This window comes from Tachyglossus aculeatus, chromosome 21, assembly GCF_015852505.1.
Source record: "Tachyglossus aculeatus isolate mTacAcu1 chromosome 21, mTacAcu1.pri, whole genome shotgun sequence".
NCBI lineage: Eukaryota > Metazoa > Chordata > Mammalia > Monotremata > Tachyglossidae > Tachyglossus > Tachyglossus aculeatus.
In genome coordinates this window covers 68,503,346-68,527,371 of record NC_052086.1, presented here as the reverse complement: position 1 = coordinate 68,527,371, position 24,026 = coordinate 68,503,346, and the positions used below count along the sequence as shown (strand labels likewise).

The following is a 24,026-nucleotide window of genomic DNA, read 5'->3' as shown; positions in this document are numbered from 1 at the left end:
CCCATTCTATTTATTTTATTTTGTTAATACGTTTGGTTTTGTTCTCTGTCTCCCCCTTCTAGACTGTGAGCCCGCTGTTGGGTAGGGACCGTCTCTAGATGTTGCCGACTTGTACTTCCCAAGCGCTTAGTGCAGTGCTCTGCACACAGTAAGCGCTCAATAAATACGATTGACTGATTGATTGAGTCCCATGTGGGACAAGGGAGCGGGTCCAACCAGCTTAACCTGTGTCTACCCCAGCGCTTAGAACGGTGCTTAGCACACAGTAAGCACTTAACAAGTACCGTAATTAATTATTATTAGTCAGGATTCTAGTGATCTGCTGAAGGTCCTGCAGCAGCCAAGTGGCGGAGATGGGGTTAGAACATTTTCTCAGAGAGGAGAAGGGAAGGGGAAACCGTAGGCCACTGCAGTAAGAAGGCACAGCAGCAAGACTCCTGGCGAGGAAGTTAACGCGGAGCGCGGGGTCGTGGCTCATCAGGCAGCTGCGCTCCCTGCTTGGAATTTTTCAGATTCAGCAGGAGCTCCCCTTGAAAACCACCCCGGCCCCGCTTTCCCTCCCAGTTCGGCTTTGGAAGAAACATGATAGCAGGTTGGCCGTGCAGCTGCCTCTAGACAATGTGTGACACACTTTTCCCGCTGCCGAGGAGCTCCGGGGAGCAGCAGCCCAGATGCGCGAATAATTATAGCTCCTCAGACCCCTACAATTTTGGAAGTTAGACTGTTGGCGGTTATTCTGCATTCTGCTTTCACGGCAGGGTTCTCGGGCTGCTTCTGCGAGGTGGGCTAATGAGTGCTCAGCGGTGCTGGTCAGTGGGAGAGCCACTCGCCACTGGGATAACGTTGAGGGGGGGAACGGGACCCTCATATTACCAGCCGGCTGGCATCCCCTGTCCCCAAGATCAGATTCGGAACAAACTGGTTGGGTGTTCACCTCTACGGCGAGGCCACTGAGGCCAGCCACCCTCCCTCGCTGCCTGTCCTGGTGAAGCAGCGGGGCTCAGTGGACAGAGCCCGGGCTTGGGAGTCAGAGGTCGTGGGTTCTAATCCCGGCCCTGCCGCTTGTCAGCTGTGTGACCGTGGGCAAGGCACTTAACTTCTCTGGGCCTCAGTTACCTCATCTGTAAAATGGGGAGAAAGCCTGTGAGCCCTATGTGGGACAACCTGATTACCTTGTATTCCCCTCAGAGCTTAGAACGGTGCTTGGCACATAGTAAGCGCTTAACAAATACTATTATTATTACTATTACTATAATTACTATACTAAGTATAGTTACTATACTATACTATAATTACTAAGTAATTACTATAATTACTATTATTACTATTACTATTATTAATAAATACTGTTATTATTATTATTAGTGCAGCTGGCGTGACAAAGGCCAACGATGGCCCTAAAAAGGTAACCCCTGACACAGGCCAACAAGTACAGCACCCATCACGGGCCTGTTCACATCGCTGTCCACCTGCCGGAGCCAGTGTGAGAGAACCAAAGGACTGAGAGAGGAGAGCAAGGAGGCAAGGTATTTAAGGCCCAAGCTTCAGGTTGATCCGTGGCGTTGACGGGAAAGGGGGGAGAGAGGCAGCAGACCCTATGGCTCTCGGCTCTCCTGTAACCCCCGGGACCCCGAGCCGGGAACAAAAACACTCTGCCCCGTCCGAACCGAGCCACCGACTTCCTCCTACCAGCACCGGTCCCCGACTACTGTGCCTTTTTCCCCGGAGCCTCCTCTGGCCTGCTTTACAGGCTTCCCGTCAGGGCAGTGCTTTGAAAATGAGTAGCTGAAGCCTAAATGTTGAATCAGTGCCGCTCCTCAAGACCCCTGACTTTGCTTTCCGTTGCCTTTCGCCTTTCAAATGTACTCTGATGGCACACTTGAGCCGTGACAATTTTCTGGCCCCAAATGTCCCGTGGCTGAAGAATAAGAAAGGAGGCATTTTGGGCTGCTAATATAGCTTCGTCAATTCCATGAGGCGGGAGGGAGATTGGGGGGGGGACGGGGCGTGGCAAACCCTTCTTTAGAAGAATAATATTATTATATATATATTATATATATTATATAAGAATATAATATTCTTATTATATTATAAGAATATAATATATTCTTATATATTATTATATATAAGAATAATAGCAGGAATTAAAGCCCAGAGCAGACCCTGGTGCCTGTGCCACCTCTGAGGACTGGGCTAATCTGCCCGACTGCAGCACCTCCAATTTGCCACGAGAAGGCAAGAGGCTGTGCCGCGGGGGCGGGGAAAGGCGAAGAGGGGCACGGCCAGCGTGCCAGCGCCGGGCCCAAACGTACGGGTTCCACTTCCGCTGCGACGAAGGCCTCGGTCTTCCCAGATTCTCTATCGATTTCTTCCTGCAGGGCTTTCCGCCGGACCTGAGTGGGGAAAGGATGGAGGGGGAGAACGGGAGACCACCTTTTTAGAGATTCCACTTCACTGAATGTTCCGTGCCAAAGCAGCCGACTCGATATCATTAATAATGGGTGGAGGGGGCGTGTGCCACCGGGGCTCCTGAGGGGAGGGTTGGGAAACGGAGATGGGAAGGAACGTTCTACAGGGGAAGCAGCGTGGCTCAGTGGAAAGGGCCCGGGCTTTGGAGTCGGAGGTCGTGGGTTCAAATCCCGGCTCCACCACTTGTCAGCTGTGTGACTTTGGGCGAGTCACTTCACTTCTCTGGGCCTCAGTTACCTCATCTGTAAAATGGGGATTAAGACTGTGAGCCCCCCGTGGGACAACCTGATCACCTTGTAACCCTGTTCTAATCCCGGTGTTTAGAACAGTGCTTTGCACATAGTAAACGCTTAATAAATGCCATTATTATTATTATTATTATTAGGGCATGGAGGGAGGGGGGAGAGAAGGGGCACTGTATATCAAGAGGAAGAGGCAAGGTCTCCAGTGCAGTGGAGAAAGGAAATCCCTGCCTAAAGGACTGCCCTGGGATTGGGAGACTCTATAAAACAGTAAAGTGAAGTCCTCAATGTAGTAATCAGAGATGGTACCAGGAATAGGATTTACGGTGTGCTTACTGGGTGTCATGCACTGTACTAAGCATTTGGGAAAGTAAAAACACCCACGGTCCCTACCCGCAAGAGCTTACTCTCCAGTGGGGGAGGAGGGCATGATAATATTGACTAATCGAGTCACCCGTGCAAGCAACTGAATGGGGGTTTGGCAGCACCCCCAGGGAAACAAAGAGGAGGCTGGGACCCCTGGGCAAGATGGGAGTTTATGGTTCTGACCTGGGGCAGGCTGACCGCCCCGCGGGCCCCCACGCCTTGGATCACCAGCTTATCATCCTGGAACCGCGTGGGCCCATCTCCCCATATGGCACGAGGTCTATCGTCAGGGCATCTGAAATCACCCAGGGGCTGCAGTCGGGCCTGGAAATGGAAATGAGGATCAGGAGCTTCAGAGAAGCAACATGACCTGGTGGCAAGAGCGCGGGCCCGGGAATCAGAGGACCTGGATTCTCATTCTGGCTCTGCCACATTTCTGCTGTGTGACCTTGGGCAAGTCACTTCCCTTCTCTGGGTCTCAGTTGACTCGTCTGTAAAATGGGGATTAAATCCTACTCCCTCCCACTTAGACTGGTGAGACCCACGTGGGTCGAGGACTGTGTCCAACCTGATTAATATGTATCTACCCCAGCGCTTAGAACAGTGTTTGACCCATAGTAAGCCCTTAAAAAGTACATTATTATTATTATAATTAGTACTATTATTAAGCCAATCCTGGGGCTTTCTGGGCAACCGGAGACAAAGGCCTTAAGACCAGCATCAGAGAGTAATCCGTCAGGCATTTAGTCTTTCCCAAACTCCGGCGGATTCTGTTCTAGCCTAGAGGCCTGTGAGCTTGGGATCCAAAGGCCAGGAAGTTAGCGGGCCCACCACTGTGTAGTGGATAGAGCATGAGCCCGGGACTCAGGTCATGGGTTCTAATCCCGACTCCACCACTTGTCTGCTGTGTGGCCTCGGGCAAATCACTTCTCTATGCCTCAGTTCCCTAATCTGTAAAATGGGGATCAAGACTGTGGACCCCATGCGGGACAGGGGCTGTGCCCAACCTGATTTGCTTGTATCCACCCCAGAGCTTAGTACAGTGCCAGGCACACAGCAAGCGCTAACAAATACCACAATTATTATTATTATTATTAAATTTCCCACATTTTGGGCGGGGGGGAGTGGAGAAGGGGCAAACCTTCCAGGTTGGCCACGCAACATTACACTGGAAAACCACAGCCCGATCCATGAACGCGATTTACCGTACCTTGTCTATATTTGTTTCGTCCACATTCCCTTCCTTTACAGCTATCACTTCCAAGTCTTTGTCTTGTTCCTGCATAGTAGGAGGAGAAATTATGGAGTGAATTAAAATGCCAAGGGATTCCCCCAACCCACCCCCAACACCCATCCAGCATTTCAACATCCACCAACCAACACTAGGTCAGTAGTACCCCGAGGCGGGAGCGGCAGGGTGGGATCAGGGGTCCAATCCAGAGGGAACACAGGGTAGGAGCCCCAACGGCCCCCAGCTAAGCAAGAACAATAATAATCACTCCAACTGTGGTACCTGCTAAGGGCTGACTGTATGCCAAGCGTTGTGCTAAACCCTGGGGTAGCACTGATACAGTCAGATCAGACACGGTTACTGGCCACACAGAGCTCACAGTCAAAGGCTAGAGATGGAAAAGAGCCACAAGAGGAAAGGGGCTAGGAGTCACCTAAAGAGCAAAGCCATGGAACTGTGTGTGTGTGTGTTGTTCCCCAATGTTGGGGAGGAGCCAGGTTGAACTCTGTTACCCCTCCAAGCGTGAAATAAGGCACATCGGAGAGCTTAGGTTGGCTGCCCTTGGCGTTAACGCTGCAAGATCATGGGAGATTTCTCTTCTTTAGCCTTTGGAAAGCTCCTGGCCTCGAGGGAGAGGAGCCCTGAAGGAGTGAGGGTAAGGAGGGCAGAAGAGGCAGCTCTCCGTCAAGATCCTTTCCGTGACTAGAGAAACAGGCGGCTGCGGTTCTCCTGGCGGCGACCCGGTCCTGTCGCTTTTCATTTCCAATAAGGAACAGCCTCAAATTCAAACCCAGCTTGGCTCAGCTTGCGGTCTGCAGGGCTCTGGGTTAACCCTCAGAGTGCCAGTCCTATCCCCAGGATGGTGGTTCTTTTAGGGCGGGTACATATCTTGGAGTCTCTGAAAAGTGTTCCCCCAACTCGGATCTCCGGTGAATTTCTGGTGGCTTCTTTCTTGGAAGCCAAGAAAAGGGTCAAGCGACTGGCTAAACCATCCCCAAGCCTTATGCCTAAGCCGCCTTAAAGAAAGTTAGACGGGGGACACCGTTCATTTCCCAGGCTCACTCTGTTCATTTCCCAGGCTCCAAGGTGGGAGTGGCTATCCTGGGGCCCAAATTTCCATCCTCCAAACTTTGCTGTCTCCTGAGAAAAGAACAGGACAAACCAAAACCTCCCGGTGAGCTCAGCCCACCAAAGCAATGCTTGGCCACAACACTCCTCACCGTTGGCTTTAAAGCCCTCTGTCACCTTGCCCTACTCCTACCTTCTCACCTCGCTATTCTTCTACTACAACCCAGCCCACGCACTTCATTCCTCTAATGCTAACCTCCTCACTGTACCTTGATTACGTCTATCTCGCCGCCGACCTCTCGCCCACATCCTGCCTCTGGCCTGGAATGCCCTCCCTCCTCATATCAGACAGAAAATTGCTCTCCCCCACTTCAAAGCTTTATTGAAAGCACATTTCCTCCATCTCCTCCTCCCTGACTAAATCCTCCTCTCCTCTTTCTCCCACTCCCTTCTGCATCGCCCTGATTTTGCTCCCTTCAATCATCCTCCCTCCCAGCCCCACAGCTCTTATGTACCTAGCTGTAATTTGTTTATTCATTCATTTATGTATACTAACGTCCGTCTCCCCCCTAGACTGTGAGCTCTCTGTGGGCAGGGAATGTGTCTGCTGTATTGTACTCTCTTAATACAGTGCTTTGCATGTAGTAAGCATTCAGTAAATATGACTGAATGAAATGAATGAATCTCTCCACTCAAGACCAGCCCCCAGGCTTCCTGCATCCCTCCACGTCAACCACAGATGCCTCACCTTCAAGGGTCTCCACCAACTAGCTCTCTTCACCTCCGCCCCCCACCAAAGCCAACCTTCCTACTGCACCTCGCCTCACCTCCATCCTCATATCTGGCAGACAGCTCTCCCCACATTCACGTCCCTCGTAAAATCCCACCACCTCCTCCAACACACCTTCCCCGATTCATTCCCAGCACCCAGAGCTGTAGAAAACCCTTAGTCACCTCTGGCTAATCTCTGAATTTATCCTCAACTACCCTCAACGTAGGGTAGATAAACGTTTAGTTAACTGTTCATTCCATTACTTTGACTCCCTGTTTCTATGTATTTTTCTGTCTGTCTCCCCTAACGGTATAAGGTCCTTGTGGATTGGGGAACGTGTCTTGGTTCTTCCCAACACACTGTACCACCAAGTGGGCATCTGACTGCTATTATGAGGATTTACTGGTCTCGCCAGGGATGGGAGTTGGGGATGGACCTGCTGGGCCTCCATCCGACCGCTTCCCCATCTGTCCTAAATCTATAACCCACATCATCCAGGCACCTAGCAGGTCCTTCACTACCACAACGGCAAATCCTCCTAACTTCCTGAGCCCTCCCGGTGGGTTTAAGTAGTTTATATGCCCACGGGCACCCATACACCCACACCCACAAAGCATGGGCAGTGGATGGGGAGCCATGTGGCTCCCCCCTCTCCCTGCTACCACTCGGGCACATCCATCACAGAAAGGTGGGAGTGGGGGGGGGGGGGTCTCCCGCCTTCCCTCCTTTTAGACTGTGAGCCCACTGTTGGGTAGGGACTGTCTCTATATGTTGCCAACTTGTACTTCCCAAGCGCTTAGTACGGTGCTCTGCACACAGTAAGCGCTCAATAAATACGATTGATTGATTGATTTCCTCGCCTCAACCTCCCAGCACGACTCAAAATAGCGGCAGGCTGACTCGGCACCCCCGTGCCGCCGATTTAATTAGCGAACTCATCCGGGCAATAAAGGCAGACTGTCCTTCCGGAGAGGTCGAGAAAGGGGAAAAAAAAATATCCCCCGTGCGAGTTGAGGCCACAGAACCGTGAGTCTGCAATCCGCCTTGTGAATCACGGAGGGGCACCCGCCTCACGCAGATCCTCGGGAGACCGCACAGAGCTCTTAACGGCGTTTCGCCGGACAGGAGGGAGTCGTGGTGGGAGGGTGGGGAGAGACGGAAGGGGACAGGAGGGAAGAAGAATAACAATAATGGCATTTATGAAGCACTTACTATGTGCAAAGCACTGTTCTAAGCGCTGGGGAGGTTACAAGGTGATCAGGTTGTCCCATGTGGGGCTTCCTTCCTCTTCCCCTCGTCCCCCTCTCTATCCCCCCATCTTACCTCCTTCCCTTCCCCACAGCACCTGTATATATGTATATATGTTTGTACATATTTATTACTCTATTTATTTATTTTACTTGTACATATCTATTCTATTTATTTTATTTTGTTAGTATGTTTGGTTTTGTTCTCTGTCTCCCCCCTTTTAGACTGAGACCACTGTTGGGTAGGGACTGTCTCTAGGTGTTGCCGACTTGTACTTCCCAAGCGCTTAGTACAGTGCTCTGCACACACTAAGCGCTCAATAAATACGATTGATTGATTGATTGATTAATCACAGTCACAGTCTTCTAGACTGTGAGCCCACAGTTGGGTAGGAACCGTCTCTATATGTTGCCAACTTGTACTTCCCAAGCGCTTAGTACAGTGCTCTGCACACAGTAAGCGCTCAATGAATACGACAATGAACGAATGAATTAATCCCTATTTTACAGATGAGGAAACTGAGGCAACGAGAAGCGAAGTAATAATAATGATGGTATTTGTTAAGCGCTTACTATGTGCCAAGCACTGTTCTAAGTGCTGGGGAGGTGATCAGGTTGTCCCACGTGGGGCTCGCAGTCTTAACCCCCATTTTACAGATGACGTAACTGAGGCCCAGAGAAGTGACTTGCCCGAAGTCACACAGCTGACAGTTGGCCCAGCCGGGATTCGAACCCGTGACCTCTGACTCCAAAGCCCGGGCTCTTTCCACTGAGCCGCGCTGCTTCTCTTAAGAAGCACCTGCTTGACTGTGTGCGTGGCAGTGCTTACCATCAACCGGCTTTTCACGCGTGACCCCCTTCAGTTCTCACGCCAACATCCCCGGGAGGCGGAGAAACGGCTCCGTGGCACCGTCCCCACTTTCCCGACAGGAGCCGGGTGGGGTGGGGGGGGGGACAGCAGTGGGACTTGGCGCAGAGCCACTCAACCCATTCGCCGGCCACCTGAAGGGTCATCTAAGGGCACCCAAACTCCCATCACCACCACCAGCCCTTCCAGAGGAAAGCCGGTTCCCAAGCCAGCGTCACCGCACGGCAACCCAGGCGGCCACCACCGGTGCCCCTCCCTGCCCCAGCCCAGGCCAGGCCGTTCCGACCTGGGCCAGGAAATCATCATAATAATAATAATGGCAACTGTTAATCACTTACTATGTGCCAGGCACCGAACTAAGGTTGGACACGGCCCCTGTCTCACATGGGCGCACCATCTGGACCCCCATTTTACAGATGAGGTAACTGAGGCTCAGAGCAGTGAAGGGACTTGCCCAAGGTCACAAAGCGGAAACACGGCAGAGCTGGGATTAGATTTAATAAATGATAGCAGGGCCCTACTGAGAGCTCACCTCCTCCAGGAGGCCTTCCCGGACTGAGCCCCCTCCTTCCTCTCCCCCTTGCTCCCCCCTCCATCCCCCCCGCCTTACCTCCTTCCCTTCCCCACAGCACCTGTATATATGCATAGATGTTTGTACGTATTTGTTACTCTATTTATTTATTTATTTTACTTGTACACATCTATTCTATTTATTTTATTTTGTTAACATGTTTGGTTTTGTTCTCTGTCTCCCCCTTCTAGACTGTGAGCCCTAGGGACTGTCTCTATATGTTGCCAACTTGGACTTCCCAAGCGCTTAGTACAGTGCTCTGCACACAGTAAGTGCTCAATAAATACGACTGATTGATTGATTGTGCAAACAGCCCTACTGCTCCTCCTCCCCATCCCCCCCTTTCCCTCCCCATAGCACTTGTAAATATTTGTACAGATTTCTCTATTTATTTTACTTGTACATATTTACTATTCTATTTATTTTGTTCATGATGTGCATATAGCTTTAATTCTACTTGTTCTGACGATTTTGACACCTGTCTACACGTTTTGTTTGTTGCCTGTCTCCCCCTCCTAGACTGTGAGCCCGTTGTTGAGTAGGGACCGTCTTTATATGTTGCCGACTTGTACTTCCCAAGCGCTTGGTCCAGTGCTCTGCACATAGTAAGCGCTCAGTAAATATGACAGAATGAATGAATGGTGAGGCCATGTCTCTCTAATAATAATTAATAATTATGGTATTTGTAAAGCGCTCACTATGTGCCGAGCAGTGTTCTAAGAGCTGGGGTAGATACAAGGTAATCAGGTTGTCTCATGTGGGGCTCACCGTCTTAATCCCCATTTTACAGATGAGATAACTGAGGCCCAGAGACGTTAAGTGATTTGCCCAAAGTCTCTACTGGATCCTTGGTCAGGCTGCTCCAGTTGTACCTTCACTGGCATCCCAAAGTTCTGGGCTCTATCTACCGGGAGACTCACACTAAAGGGACGAAAACAGGAAGTCAAGTCTACACGCTGAGAAGCAGCGTGGCTCAGTGGAAAGAGCCCGGGCTTTGGAGTCAGAGGTCATGGGTTCAAATCCCGGCTCCGCCAACTGTCAGCTGTGTGACTTTGGGCAAGTCACTTCACTTCTCTGTGCCTCAGTTACCTCCTCTGTAAAATGGGGATCAAGACTGTGAGCCCATGGGACAACCTGACCACCTTGTAACCTCGCCAGCGCTTAGAACATCCCCTCTCCATCCCCCTCATCTTACCTCCTTCTCTTCCCCACAGCACCTGTATATATATATATATATATATGTTTGTACATATTTATTACTCTATTTTTTTTACTTGTACATATCTATTCTATTTTATTTTGTTAGTATGTTTGGTTTTGTTCTCTGTCTCCCCCTTCTAGACTGTGAGCCCACTGTTGGGTAGGGACTGTCTCTATATGTTGCCAGCCTGTACTTCCCATGCGCTTAGTACAGTGCTCTGTACATAGTAAGTGCTCAATAAATACGATTGATTGATTGATTGCTTTGCACATGGTAAGCGCTTAATACATGCCATTATTATTATTATTATTATTATTATTATTATTACATCTTGCCTGGTCACACTGCAGGCTACGAACAGTCCTTTTCCCCTCCTTGGCACCTCTCAACTTCCTAGGACAATCTCTCCTCCCAAAAGGCATCACGCTGCACCTCTCCCTGTCTCCACTCTGGACTCGTCCCACCCTATTCAGTTGGCTCCTGAGCAGAGCTGGGGAAGGTCGGGTCAGGGCCCGACACCAAACATTCTCTGCATATTTAAAGGCCGGGTTGGAGACCTCCCGAATAACGAGGGCCCGCAGGAGGGATTTCTGGGGATGCCTGCCCAGTGGCTAATACCATTTTAACAGTGTGCACTGTCACGGGACACGGCAGGGCCTAAAAATCAGGGTTGGCAAGAGCACCGAGGTTCTGACCTTGGCCCTCACCCAAAGGCTGGGGGCAGCCACTTTGCCTCTTTCAATTGCTTTTTAGTCACAAAATAATCACCCCTTATTCACCCAGCCCCACAGCACTTACACACGGATCCATAATTTGTTTATATTAATGTCTTTCTCCCCACCTAGACTGTAAGCTCACTGTGGGGAGGGAATGTGTGTACCGGCAGCTACATGAGAAAGGAGAGGCCCCTGAGGTCAGACACGGGCCAGGCCCCGGGGAGGCTCCCCGGCGGCACACTCACCGTTTCCGGGCCTTGTGGTTCTAAGGCTGCTTTTTCATTCATCCTCTGTTTCTGAGCGGGTTCCTCCGAGGGGCACTCCATCACCGGCCTCTTCTTCTGTTTCTTCCCCTCCCTGTTGGGCTGCTCGGCGGCAGCCTCCACCAGCCTGCCGCCCACCAGCGTCAGCTTGGCCTTCTTCTTCTTCTTCTTCTTGTTCTTCTTCTTGCCACCTTTCCTCTGGCAATCCTCTCCGTGTTGGGGCGCCGCCTCCAGACTGTCCCGGTCCCCCGCTGCTCCTTCCGTCTCTTCCTTGTGCTGGGTGGTCCTTTTCTTCTTCTTTTTCTTCTTCTTGGGGACCGGCTCTCCGTCCTCAGGCTCCCCGAGTTGGCTGGGCGTCCTCTTCAGGCCCCTGCGGGCCTGGCCGCCGGCATCAGGCCTGTCACCTTCACCCTCTCCTGGGTCCGGCCCAGGTTCCTTGGCGAGCCCGGCCTGGGGGTCACCGGCTGGGAAGACAGTGTCCTTGCCTTGCTTCTTATTCTTTTTCTTTCGCCGTTGGGATTTCTTGTCCACCTCCTCCCCCGACTGGGCCCCGTGGCTGGTTTCTGCCCATGCCACAGGGTTGGGCAGATCTGTTTCTCTCTCGTCCACCAGCCCCTTCCTCTTCTTCTTTTTCTTCTTTTTCTTCTTCTTCTTCTCCTCTCTGGAGGTCACGGCTTGTCCGGGGGGCTTGTCCTCGGAGACACGGTTCTCTCCCTCAGACTTAGGTCTCTGAGGCGTCGTGGGCTCCGAGTCCCCGTCAATAACTATCATGGTTTGAGAGTCTGCCGCTTTAGCTTTCTTCTTTTGCTTTTTCACGCTGAGCAACTGAGGGACCCCGTCCAGGGCCACCCGGTTCTTCCCGGCCCAACTGCTGTTTTCCTCGGAGACCCCTGTCCTCAAATCATCCTCTAGCACAATCACGCTTTGGCTTTCATCGGCTTTCGCCTTATTTTTCTTTGTCTCCGGAATCCTCTCGTGAATACCCAAGTTATTGGCCTTGGTGATCATCCCTGAAATGAAAATGGGCAAATTACTTCACGGGTTTGCTCTCCAGATAAATAAGACCTCTGTCGACTATGGGAGTGCTGGGAAGGGGCTGGGCTGGGGTGACTGTAATAGCAACAGTATTTATCGAGTGCTTACTGTGGATCTGTTGGGTTAGGTTGGCCAGCCTCGGTGGCTAAAAGACTTTGGCACCTCTGGTCATTCCCTTATCTACTGCCTATCCTCGTGGGTAAACCTAAGAAAGCTGTTTGTGAAGGACGCACACCTGCTAAAAAACTACAGCAGCCTTGCGACTAAGTTTTCTAAATTTAGGAGGCCTCACAGATTCTATTTGGTCAATCAATCAATGGTATTTTTTGAGCACTTACTCTGTGCAGAGCACTGTACTAAGCACTTGAGAGAGTACAATATAATAGAAACGTGCGGTGAGCCCACAGTGAGCTGCCTTATTAGGGACTGTTTGTAATCCCGCAAACAACAAGGAAGAGACTTGGTGAAGGCCCCCATGGGCTCTGCCTGAGGCAGGTAATTGCTGGCCTGGGGGGAAGGAGCATGGAGGGAGACATGGCCTTTTCTCCCTGCTCTACCCGGTAACGGGCCTGGACCAATCAACGATGGCCATGTGGAGCCACAGCTGCGATGCCTAAAGCAGATAAAAGGCGGTCATTTTGAATCAAGAGGAGGCACATGTTGAAGCAGCAAGAGATGGGAAGCACCCGGAGGAGAAGCAAGCATTGAAGAAGTAAGCAGCAGGAGAGCAGCACTTGGGAGCAGAAAGAAGCATCGACACAACAGGATCCCTTGACCAGCATGCAGGTATTGGAGACCTTGGTGAAGTGAGTGAGTGTGTATGTATGTGTCACTCCCTCCTATGTTGGTAAAACTAAGTAAAACACTTCCACGGAAACCTTGGTGATCAGAGGTGTCTACTACCTGTCACCAAGGCTCCCCCGATCCGGGAAGGTCCTGGCTAGTATAAGTCGGGGGGGAACTTGCGATGAAGTGGTAGACACTTTCCCTGCCCATGACGAACTTACAGTCTAAAATTTGCACTTTCCTGCCCCAAATTTAAAAATGTCTTTCCTTGCTCCATTCTAGACATAAGAAATATCATCACTGAATGTGGTGTGATGGAAAAAGCACGGGGCCCAGAGTCGGGAGGTCCAAGTTTTGTTTCCCCCCTCTGCCTCTGGCTGCCTGCGATGTGACCTTGGACAAGTCATTTAACCTCTCTGTGTCTCAGTTTTCTCATCTGTAAAACGAAGAGACCTGCTCTCCTTACCTCTTAGACTCTGAGCCCCATATGGGCTAGAGTCTATGCTTAATGTGCCTGGAAGCTCTTTGTGGGGAGGGAACATATCTACCGATTCCAGTCTATTGTACTCTCCCAAGCACTCAGTACAGTGCTCTGCATTTAGCAAGCACTCAATAAGATTATTTTACATTCACCTTGATGCGTTTAGCCCAAAGTCAATCAATCACTCGTATTTATTGAGCACTTACTGTGTGCAGAGCACTGTACTAAGCGCTTGGGAAGTACAAGTTGGCAACATATAAAGACAGTCCCTACCCAACAGTAGGCTCACAGTCAGTACTTAATGAACATCATCATGTGAACATCATCATTACGGAAGCAGCGTGGCTCGGTAGGAAAAAGCCCGGGCTGGGGAGCCAGAGGTCGTGGGTTCTAATCCCGGCTCTGCCACTTGTCAGCTGTGTGACCTTGGGCAAGTCACTTAACTTCTCTGGGCCTCAGTTCCCTCATCTGTAAAATGGGGATGAAGACTGTGAGCCCCACGTGGGACAACCTGATTACCTTGTATCTACCCCAGTGCTTGGCACATAGTAAGCACTTAACAAATACCAACATTATTACTTTTAGACCAATGGTCCATCCAACCCTCCATTTTGTCTCTAGCAGGGGTAACAGGATACTTGGAGGAAGCATGGGATGGCTACTCCCCTTGACACTCACCCTAATGCTTAGGAATGGACATCCAACAACTTCAACCTTTTCCTTGGACTCCTCTGGGTTCTCCAATTCCTTTGAAAACAAATTCCAGATGGTCACTGCTTACTGCAAGAAGCAAACCAACGGTGACCTTCAAGCTTTGAGGCTGCCCTATCTTCCCTCTATTCATTCATTCAATCGTATTTATTGACTGCTTACTGTGTGCAGAGCACTGTACTAAGCGCTTGATCTACCTCTACCTGACCGTGTAGCCCTGAAGCAAGCCCCCCACCACAGTCCAGTGACAGTGAAACTTTATAACTTCCTGGTCATCTTGCTTGCCATCTCTGGACCTTTTCCAGCTCTACCGTAACCTAATAACCAAAATGGGCGAAAGTCATTCCGGCACGGGTGCCCCGTGGTTTCATAGAGTGGTTTTATAGAGTGCCTTTGTTTGGTTTTCCAGGTGGCCAGGATTTGGTTGGCCACCCCTTTCACAGTGGACTCAGCACAGACTACTGACGCAAGCCATTCTCTCCTCCTTCTACACCGGTCCACCTCAGGAGGGTGAAACGGCTCAGCAAATGAACACTGGGTTACCTCAAAAACCCAGATTCTCACGGAAAGAATCATTCTGGCCTTTAAGAATTTGCTGTGTGCTAAGTGCTGGGGTAGGTACGAAGCTATCAGTATAGACAAAGCTCCTGTTCCACACAGCTACCAAAATCCATTTTACAGATGACGAAACTGAGGTCCAGAATTGAAGGGTCTTGCCCAAGGTACCACAGGTCTCAATCAATCGATCAATGGAATTTGAGTGCACACTTGGTGCAAAGCACCGTACTAAGTACTTGGGAGAACAAGATTTATTAAACAAGATCCCTCCCCTCAAGGAGTTTATTGCCTAGTGGGCCTCCTGACCCTCAGCCCTGTCTTTGTGCCTGTAGGCTATGTGGAGGGGCCACTTAAATGTTTTCTAGGTTCATTTCCATCAGACCCTCCCTGATTTAGTTTATTCATTCATTCAATCGTATTTATTGAGCGCTTACTCTGTGCAGAGCACGGTACTAAGTGCTTGGAAAGTACAATTCAGCAACAGATGGAGATGGTCCCTACCAAACCACAGAACTTAGTGCTCTGGACAGGACAAATATTCAATAAATACCGCTGACTGACTGAACTCAGCCTAGAGGGGGTTCTCTTAAGCACTCCAGGGACACAGAGCAAACCTAAGCGTCCACGTGGTGCTGCTTGTCCTGGGTCCACGAATCCTCCGGGCTGTCGATTCCTTCAGGGCCGAATTTGGGGTGTGGAAAGCCCCGGGCCCTTACGCGGGGAGTGGGATCTCAGTCTGGTGGAAAGGGGATGGATGAGATCGGGCCAGGCCACCGTTTAGCACGACGTGGGTGCGTAACGCTACAACTCCAAAGCCAAAGGCCTTGCTGTTGCTATGGCATTCTAGGGGGGGCTACTGGGCCCATTTCTTCCCACCCAACTCCTGCTTCCTCTTCCCTCTAACATTACCTCCTCCAAGAGGCCTTCCCAAAATCTCCTCCAACACACACCCCCTTTAAGGCCTTATTGAAGGCCCATCTCCTCCAAGAGGCCTTCCGAAAATCTCCTCCAACATACTCCCCCTTCAGAGCCTTACTGAAGGCCCATCTCCTCCAAGAGGCCTTCCCAAAATCCCCTCCAACATACACTCCCTTCAAAGTCTTATTTATTGAAGGTCCATCTCCTCCAAGAGGCCTTCCCAAAATCTCCTCCAACACACACCCCCTTTAAGGCCTTATTGAAGGTCCATCTCCTCCAAGAGGCCTTCCCAAAATCTCCTCCAACACACACCTCCTTCAAGGCCTTATTGAAGGCCCATCTCCTCCAAGAGGCCTTCCCAAAATCTCCTCCAACATACAGCCCCTTCATAGCCTTATTTACTGAAGGTCCATCTCCTCCAAGAGGCCTTCCCAAAATCTCCTCCAACATACACTCCCTTCAAAGTCTTATTTATTGAAGGTCCATCTCCTCCAAGAGGCCTTCCCAAAATCTCCTCCAACGTACTCCCCCTTCAGAGCCTTATTGAAGGCCCATCTCCTCCAAGAGGCCTTTCCAAAATCTCCTCCAACATACACTCCTTTCAAAGCCTCATTTATTGAAGGTCCATCTCCTCCAAGAGGCCTTCCCAAAATCTCCTCCAACGTACTCCCCCTTCAGAGCCTTATTGAAGGCCCATCTCCTCCAAGAGACCTTTCCAAAATCTCCTCCAACATACAGTCCCTTCAAAGCCTTATTTATTGAAGGTCCATCTCCTCCAAGAGGCCTTCCCAAAATCTCCTCCAACGTACTCCCCCTTCAGAGCCTTATTGAAGGCCCACCTCCTCCAAGAGGCCTTCCCAGACTGAGCCCCACTTTTCCTCATCTCCCCCTCTCTTCTGGGTCACCGTGACTTGCTCCTTTTGTTCTCCCCCCCTTGCCCCAGCCTTTAGGTACGTAACTGTCATATTTCTGTGTAATGACGCCTGCCTCCCCTCCCTCGAGACCATGAACTCGTGGTGGGCGGCAGGGGTTGTCCCTGTCTATTATTATACTGCTCTCTCCCAAGCGTTTGGTCCAGTGCCCCAAGCGATCAGTAAATAGGAGTGAATCAATAAATGGGCTGACTCTGGCAGGGAAGGTGGGCAGAGAAGAGTGGCGGGGAGGGGACCCTGAGCAGCGTGGCTCAGTGGAAGGAGCCTGGGTCATGGGTTCAGATCCTGGCTCTGCCAACTGTCAGCTGTGTGGCTTGGGCAAGTCACTTCACTCCTCTGTGCCTGTTACCTCATTTGTAAAATGGGGATTAAGACTGTGAGCCCCATGTGCGACAATCAGATTACCTTGTATCTCCCCCAGCGCTTATAACAGTGCTTGGTACACAGTAAGCGCTTAAAAGATGCCATTATTATTAAGACTGAGAGCCCCATGTGGGCCAACCTGATCACCTTGTACCCTCCCCAACGCTTAGAACAGTGCTCTCACATACTAAGCGCTTAACAAATGTCATTATTATTATGATTACGACTGAGCCCCACGTGGGACAACCTGATCACCTTGTAGCCTCCCCAGAGCTTAGAACAGCGCTTTGCACCGAGTAAGCGCTTATCAAATGCCATTATTATTATTAAGGCTGTGAGCCCCACCTGATCACCTTATATCCTCCCCAGCACTTAGAACAGTGCTGTGCACCTAGTAAGCGTTTATCAAATGCCATTATTATTAAGACTGTGAGCCCCACCTGATCACCTTATATCCTCCCCAGCGCTTAGAACAGTGCTTTGCATCTAGTAAGTGCTTAACAAGTCATTATTAAGACTGTGGTCCCCAACTGATCACTTTATATCCTCCTTCGTGCTTAGAACAGTGCTTTGCACGTAGTAAGCGCTTAAAACAAATACCATTATTATTATCATTAAGACTGTGAGCCCCACCTGATCACCTTATATCCTCCCCAGTGCTTAGAACAGTGCTTTGCATCTAGTAAGTGCTTAACAAAAGTCGTTATTATTAAGACTGTGATCCCCACCTGATGACTTTATATCCTCCTCCGCGCTTAGAACAGTGCTTTGCACGTAGTAAGCGCTTAAAACAAATACCATTATTATTATCATTAAGACTGTGAGCCCCACCTGATCACCTTATATCCTCCCCAGTGCTTAGAACAGTGCTTTGCATCTAGTAAGTGCTTAACAAAAGTCGTTATTATTAAGACTGTGATCCCCACCTGATGACTTTATATCCTCCTCCGCGCTTAGAACAGTGCTTTGCACCTAGTAAGCGCTTAAAACAAATACCATTATTATTATCATTAAGACTGAGCCCCACCTGATCACCTTATATCCTCCCCAGCGCTTAGAACAGTGCTTTGCATCTAGTAAGTGCTTAACAAGTCATTATTAAGACTGTGATCCCCACCTGATCACTTTATATCCTCCTCCGCGCTTAGAACAGTGTTTTGCACCTAGTAAGCGCTTAAAACAAATACCATTATTATTATCATTAAGACTGTGAGCCCCACCTGATCACCTTATATCCTCCCCAGCGCTTAGAACAGTGCTTTGCATCTAGTAAGTGCTTAACAAAAGTCGTTATTATTAAGACTGTGATCCCCACCTGATCACTTTATATCCTCCTCCGCGCTTAGAACAGTGCTTTGCACCTAGTAAGCGCTTAAAACAAATACCATTATTATTATCATTAAGACTGTGAGCCCCACCTGATCACTTTATATCCTCCCCAGCGCTTAGAACAGTGCTGTGCACCTAAGTGCTTACCAAATACCATTATCATTATTAAGACTGTGAGCCCCACGTGGGCCAACCTGATCACCTTGCTTCTTCCCCAGCGCTTAGAACAGTGCTGTGCACCTGGTAAGTGCTTATCAAATGCCATTATTATTATTAAGACTGTGAGCCCCACCTGATCACCTTATATCCTCCCCAGTGCTTAGAACAGTGCTGTGCACCTAATAAGTGCTTATCAAATGCCATTATTATTATCATCATTAAGACTGTGAGTCCCACGTGGGCCAACCTGATGACCTTGCATCCTCCCCAGCGCTTAGAACAGAGCTGTGCACCGGGTAAGCGCTTATCAAATGCCATTATTGTTAAGACTGTGAGCCCCACCTGATCACCTTATATCATTCCCAGCACTTAGAACGGTGCTGTGCACCTAGTAAGCGCTTATCAAATGCCATTATTATTACTATTAAGACTGCGAGCCCCACCTGATCACCTTATATCCTCCCCAATGCTTAGAACGGTGCTGTGCACCTAATAAGCGCTTATCAAATGCCATTATTATTAAGACCGTGAGCCCCACCTGATGACCTTATACCCTCCCCAGCACTTAGAATAATGCTTTGCACCTAGTAAGTGCTTATCAAATGCCATTATTGTTATTATTAAGACTGTGAGCCCCCAGTGGGCCAACCTGATCACCTTGCACCTTCCCCAGCGCTTAGAACAGTGCTGTGCACCTGGTAACCGCTTACCAAATACTATTATTATTATTAATAAGACTGTGAGCCCCACCTGATCACCTTATATCCTCCCCAGGGCTTGGAACAGTGCTTTGCACCTAGTAAGCGCTTATCAAATGCCATTATTATTATTATTAAGACTGTGAGCCCCCAGTGGGCCAACCTGATCACCTTGCACCTTCCCCAGCGCTTAGAACAGTGCTGTGCACCTGGTAACCGCTTACCAAATACTATTATTATTATTAATAAGACTGTGAGCCCCACCTGATCACCTTATATCCTCCCCAGGGATTGGAACAGTGCTTTGCACCCAGTAAGCGCTTATCAAATGCCATTATTATTATTATTAAGATTGTGAGCCCCACGTGGGCCAACCTGATGACCTTGCACCCTCCCCAGCGCTTAGAACAGCGCTGTGCACCTGGTAACCGCTTATCAAATACTATTATCATTATTAATAAGACTGTGAGCCCCACCTGATCACCTTATATCCTCCCCAGGGCTTGGAACGGTGCTTTGCACCCAGTAAGCGCTTATCAAATGCCATTATTATTATTATTAAGACGGTGAGCCCCACGTGGGCCAACCTGATGACCTTGCATCCTCCCCAGCGCTTAGAACAGTGCTGCGCACCTGGTAAGCGCTTATCAAATGCCATTATCATTATTATTAAGACTGCGAGCCCCACCTGATCACCTTATATCCTCCCCAGCGCTTGGAACGGTACTTTGCACCTAGTAAGCAATTAGCAAATGCCATTATTATCATCATTAAGACCGTGAGCCCCACGTGGGCCAACCTGATGACCTTGTACCCTCCCCAGCGCTTAGAACAGAGCTTTGCGCATCGTAAGCGCCTGAACCAATGCCATTATTATCACTCTTTCCCTCCCGCCTAGTGTCCCCTCGGACTGACGGACGGACGGACGGACACTGACTGACTCACTGTGTCACTCAGTCACTCGGTGGGCCGGTGGCAGGGTGCCCCCCGGGCCTGCCCCGTCCCGGCCTTCACGTGGAGGCCTGCCACCCGCCCTCCACCCTCCACCCTCCACCCCCTCACCGCCGCCCTCACCCGGAAGTGAACCTCCTCCCTGCGCTTCCGGGTCGCGGCGGCGCGCGCCTTGGAGCCGTTGCCCGGCAACGGCGGCGGCGGCGGCGGCGGCGATGATGCTCAGGCCGCAGGACCACGAGAACAGCCTGTGGGAGCGGATCTGTGACGGTAGGGGACCGGCCCCACAAGCCGCACGCTCACTCTTACTCACTCTCACTCACTCTCTCACTCACACTCACTCATTCACACACTCACTCTTACTCTCACTCATTCATTCATACACTCACTCTCACTCACAATCACTCATTCACACACTCCCACTGTCACTCACTCTGTCACATTCACTGTCTCAGTCACACCATCTCACTCTACTCCCTCACTCTACTCCCTCACACTCACACTCACTCTCACTCACTCTCACTCTAACTCACTCACTCTAACTCACTCACTCTCACTCACTCTCACACTCACTCACTCACTCTCACTCTCACTCACAGTCACTCTCACTCTCACTCACTCTCACTCACTCTCTCACTCACTCTCACACTCACTCACTCTCTCACACTCACTCACTCACTCTCACTCACTCACTCACTCTCACTCACTCACTCACTCACTCACACTCACTCTCACTCACTCACTCTCACTCTCACTCTCACTCACTCTCACTCACTCACTCTCACTCACTCTCACTCACTCTCACTCACTCTCACTCACTCACTCACTCTCACTCACTCACTCTCACTCACTCACTCTCACTCACTCTCACTCACTCACTCTCACTCACTCTCACTCACTCTCTCACACACTCACTCACACACTCACTCTCACTTTCACTCACTCACTCTCACTCACACTCTCACTCACACTCTCACTCACACTCTCACTCTCACTCACACTCACACTCTCACTCTCACTCACTCACACTCTCACTCTCACTCTCACTCACTCCCTCCCTCTCCCTCTCCCTCTCCCTCTCTCACTCTCACTCACTTTCTCACACCCTCTCTGTCTCACTCTGTCTCTCTCACACCCTCAGTCTCACTCTCTCACTCTTCCACTCTCTCCCACTCCCACTCACACACTCACCCACCCACTCACTCACTCACTATTGAGAAGTATCATGGCCTAATGACTAGACCACAGGCCTGGGAGTCAGAAGGTTGTGGGTTCTAATCCCACCACATGTCTGCTGTGTGACCCTGGGCAAGTCACTTCACTGTCCTGCACCTCAGTGACCTCATCTGTAGCTTAGTGGAAAGACTATGGGCTTGGGAGTCGGGGGTCATGGGTTCTAATCCCACCCCTGGCACGTGTCTGCTGAGTGACCTTGGGCAAGTCACATCACTGCACTGTGCCTCACTGACCTCATCTGTAGCTTAGTGGAAGGAGCCTGGGAATCACAAGGTCATGGGCTCTAATCCCTCCCCTGGCACGTTTCTGCCGTGTGACCTTGGGCAAGTCACATCACTTCTCTGCCCCTCAGTGACCTCAGCTGTAGCTTAGTGGAAAGAGCCCGGGCTAGGGAGTCAGAGGTCATGGCTTCTAATCCCAGCTCCGCCACATAGCAGCTGTGTGACTTTGGGCAAGTCACTTAACTTCTCTGTGACCTCAGTTACCTCATCTGTAAAATGGGGATGAAGACTGTGAGCCCCACGTGGGACAACCTGATTACCTTGTATCTACCCCAGTGCTTAGAACAGTACTTGGCACATAGTGAGCACTTAACAAATACCATCATTATTATTATAAAATGGGGATTAAGAGCGTGAGCCCTATGTGGAACTGGGATTGTGTCCAACCATTCATTCATTCATTCAATCGTATTGAGCGCTTACTGTGTGCAGAGCACTGTACTAAGCGCTTGGGAAGTACAAGTTGGCAACATATAGAGACGGTCCCTACCCAACAGTGGGCCCACAGTCTAGAAGGGGGAGACAGAGAACAAAACAAAACGTATTAACAAAATAAAATAAATAGAACCAGACTTCCTTGTATCTACCCAGCAGTTGTATGTACCCCCAGCAGAACAGTGCTTGGCACAAAGTAAGCACTCACCATTATTATTGTTATTATTATCAATCGTATTCATTGAGTGCTTAATAGTAACTGTGGTATTTGTTAAGCGCTTACTATGTTCCAAGCACTGTTCTGAGTGCTGGGATAGATGCAAGGTAATCAGGTTGTCCCACGTGGGGCTCACAGTCTTCACCCCCATTTTACAGATGAGGTCGTTGAGGGACAGAGAAATTAAATGGCTTGCCCAAGTTTACACAGCAGACAAGTGGTAAAACCAGCCTCTGACTCCCAAACCCATTCTCTTACCTCTAGGCCATGCTGCTTCTCTATTGAATCCTTACTGGGTGCACTGTATTAAGTGCTTGGGTGAATCAGTACTACAATAAAGTTACGTTTCCCAACCACAATGAGTGTTGTGTGGGGCGGGGGGAAGACAGGAATCGATACAAATAAATAAAATGACAAACGTACCTAAGTGCTGTGGGGCTGGGAAGGGGGAAGAGCAAAGGGAGCAAGTCAGAGTGACACAGAAGGGCGTGGGAGATGAGAAAAAGTGGGGTTGAATCTGGGAAGGCCTCTTGGAGGAGATTGGCCATCAATATGGCTTTGAACTGGGGGGAGAGTAATTGGCTGTTGGATTTGAGGAGGGCGGGTGATCCAGGCCGGAGGGAGGACGTGGGCTGGGGTGGCGAGATGGAGGCAGAGTAATAAGTTTAGCACCAGAGGAGCAAAGTGTGCGGGCTGGGTTGTAGAAGGAGAGAAGCGAGGTGAGATAGGAGGGGCCGAGATGGTGGAGTGCTTTAAAACCAGTGGTGAGGAATTTGTGTTTAATATGGAGGTGGATGGACAACCACTGGAGTTTTTTGAGGAGCAAGGTGACATGTCCTGAAAGTTTTTGTAGAAAGATGATCCGGAATGGGGAGAGACAGAAGACTGGGAGGTCAGTAAGGAGACTGATCAATCAATCAATCAATCGTATTTATTGAGCGCTTACTGTGTGCAGAGCACTGTACTAAGCGCTTGGGAAATACAAGTTGGCAACATATAGAGACAGTCCCTACCCAACAGTGGGCTCACAGTCTAGAAGGGGGAGAAAGAGAACAAAACATATTAACAAAATAAAATAAATAGACTATATTTAGAATAAAATAAAATAAATAATTATAAATAATTATAAATAAATTATAAAATAGAATAAAATAAATAGACTGATGCAGTAATCTAGGCGGGATAGGATGACTGATCGTATTAACCTGGTAGCTGTTTGGATGGAGAGGAAAGGGCGGATTTTAGCTCTCTCCCCATCCATTCTGTCCTTAAAGTGCAGGGATCATCTGTGCCCCAAATCATCAGCCTCCCTCCCCTTTTCCCTCTTTTTTTAATGGTGTTTCTCAAGGCACACTTGCTCCCTTTCTTCATCCCCGGCCCCACAGCACTTATGTACATAGTTCTTATTTATTTTAGACTGTGAGCCCACTGTTGGGTAGGCACTGTCTCTATATGTTGCCAACTTGTACTTTCCAAGCGCTTAGTACAGTGCTCTGCACACAGTAAGCGCTCAATAAATATGATTGATTGATTGATTTATATTAATGTCTATCTCCCCCATTTGGACTGTAAACTCATGGTGGGCAGGGAATGTGTCTGTTTATTGTTGTATTCTACTCTCCCAAGCTCTTAGTACAGTGCTCTGCACACAGTAAGCACTCAATAAATACGATTGAATGAATGTGTCAAACACCGTTCTAAGCAGTGGAGTAGGCACAAGTTATTAATAGTAATAATTGTAGTATTAAGCAATTATTTGGTGCCAGGCACTGTACTAAGCGCTGGGGTAGATACAAGCAAATCAGGGGCTGGGCACAGTCCCTGTCCCACATGGGGCTCACAGTCTTAATCCTCATTTTACAGATGAGGGAACTGAGACCCAGAAAAGTGAAGGTAACACCCAGACAAGTCGCGGAGCCAAG

General features: G+C 49.7%; 2 protein-coding genes across 7 annotated transcripts in view; one reads left to right on the top strand and one right to left on the bottom strand.

Annotated features, from left to right (window-relative positions):
* KNOP1 (lysine rich nucleolar protein 1) overlaps positions 1–20,018 on the bottom strand; it is a 28,242-nt gene extending 8,224 nt beyond the window's left edge. For 2 of the 4 annotated variants that reach the window (XM_038763893.1, XM_038763895.1), the window contains exons 1-6: positions 19,930–20,018; positions 13,995–14,063; positions 10,997–12,024; positions 4,288–4,356; positions 3,261–3,401; positions 2,313–2,393 (exon numbers count right to left, since the gene is read on the bottom strand). In XM_038763893.1, the coding sequence (XP_038619821.1) occupies positions 2,313–2,393; positions 3,261–3,401; positions 4,288–4,356; positions 10,997–12,022 (1,317 nt within the window). In that variant the 5' untranslated portion in view covers positions 12,023–12,024; positions 13,995–14,063; positions 19,930–20,018. The remainder of the gene's footprint in view (positions 1–2,312; positions 2,394–3,260; positions 3,402–4,287; positions 4,357–10,996; positions 12,025–13,994; positions 14,064–19,929) is intronic. The other 2 variants (XM_038763896.1, XM_038763894.1) reach the window with 2 other exon arrangements.
* Positions 20,019–20,141: 123 nt separating this feature from the next.
* The window catches only part of IQCK (IQ motif containing K), a 129,042-nt gene continuing 125,157 nt past the window's right edge, over positions 20,142–24,026 (top strand). For all 3 annotated transcript variants that reach the window (XM_038763834.1, XM_038763836.1, XM_038763835.1), the window contains exon 1: positions 20,142–20,205. In XM_038763834.1, coding sequence (XP_038619762.1) covers positions 20,151–20,205 — 55 coding nt within the window. In that variant the 5' untranslated portion in view covers positions 20,142–20,150. The remainder of the gene's footprint in view (positions 20,206–24,026) is intronic.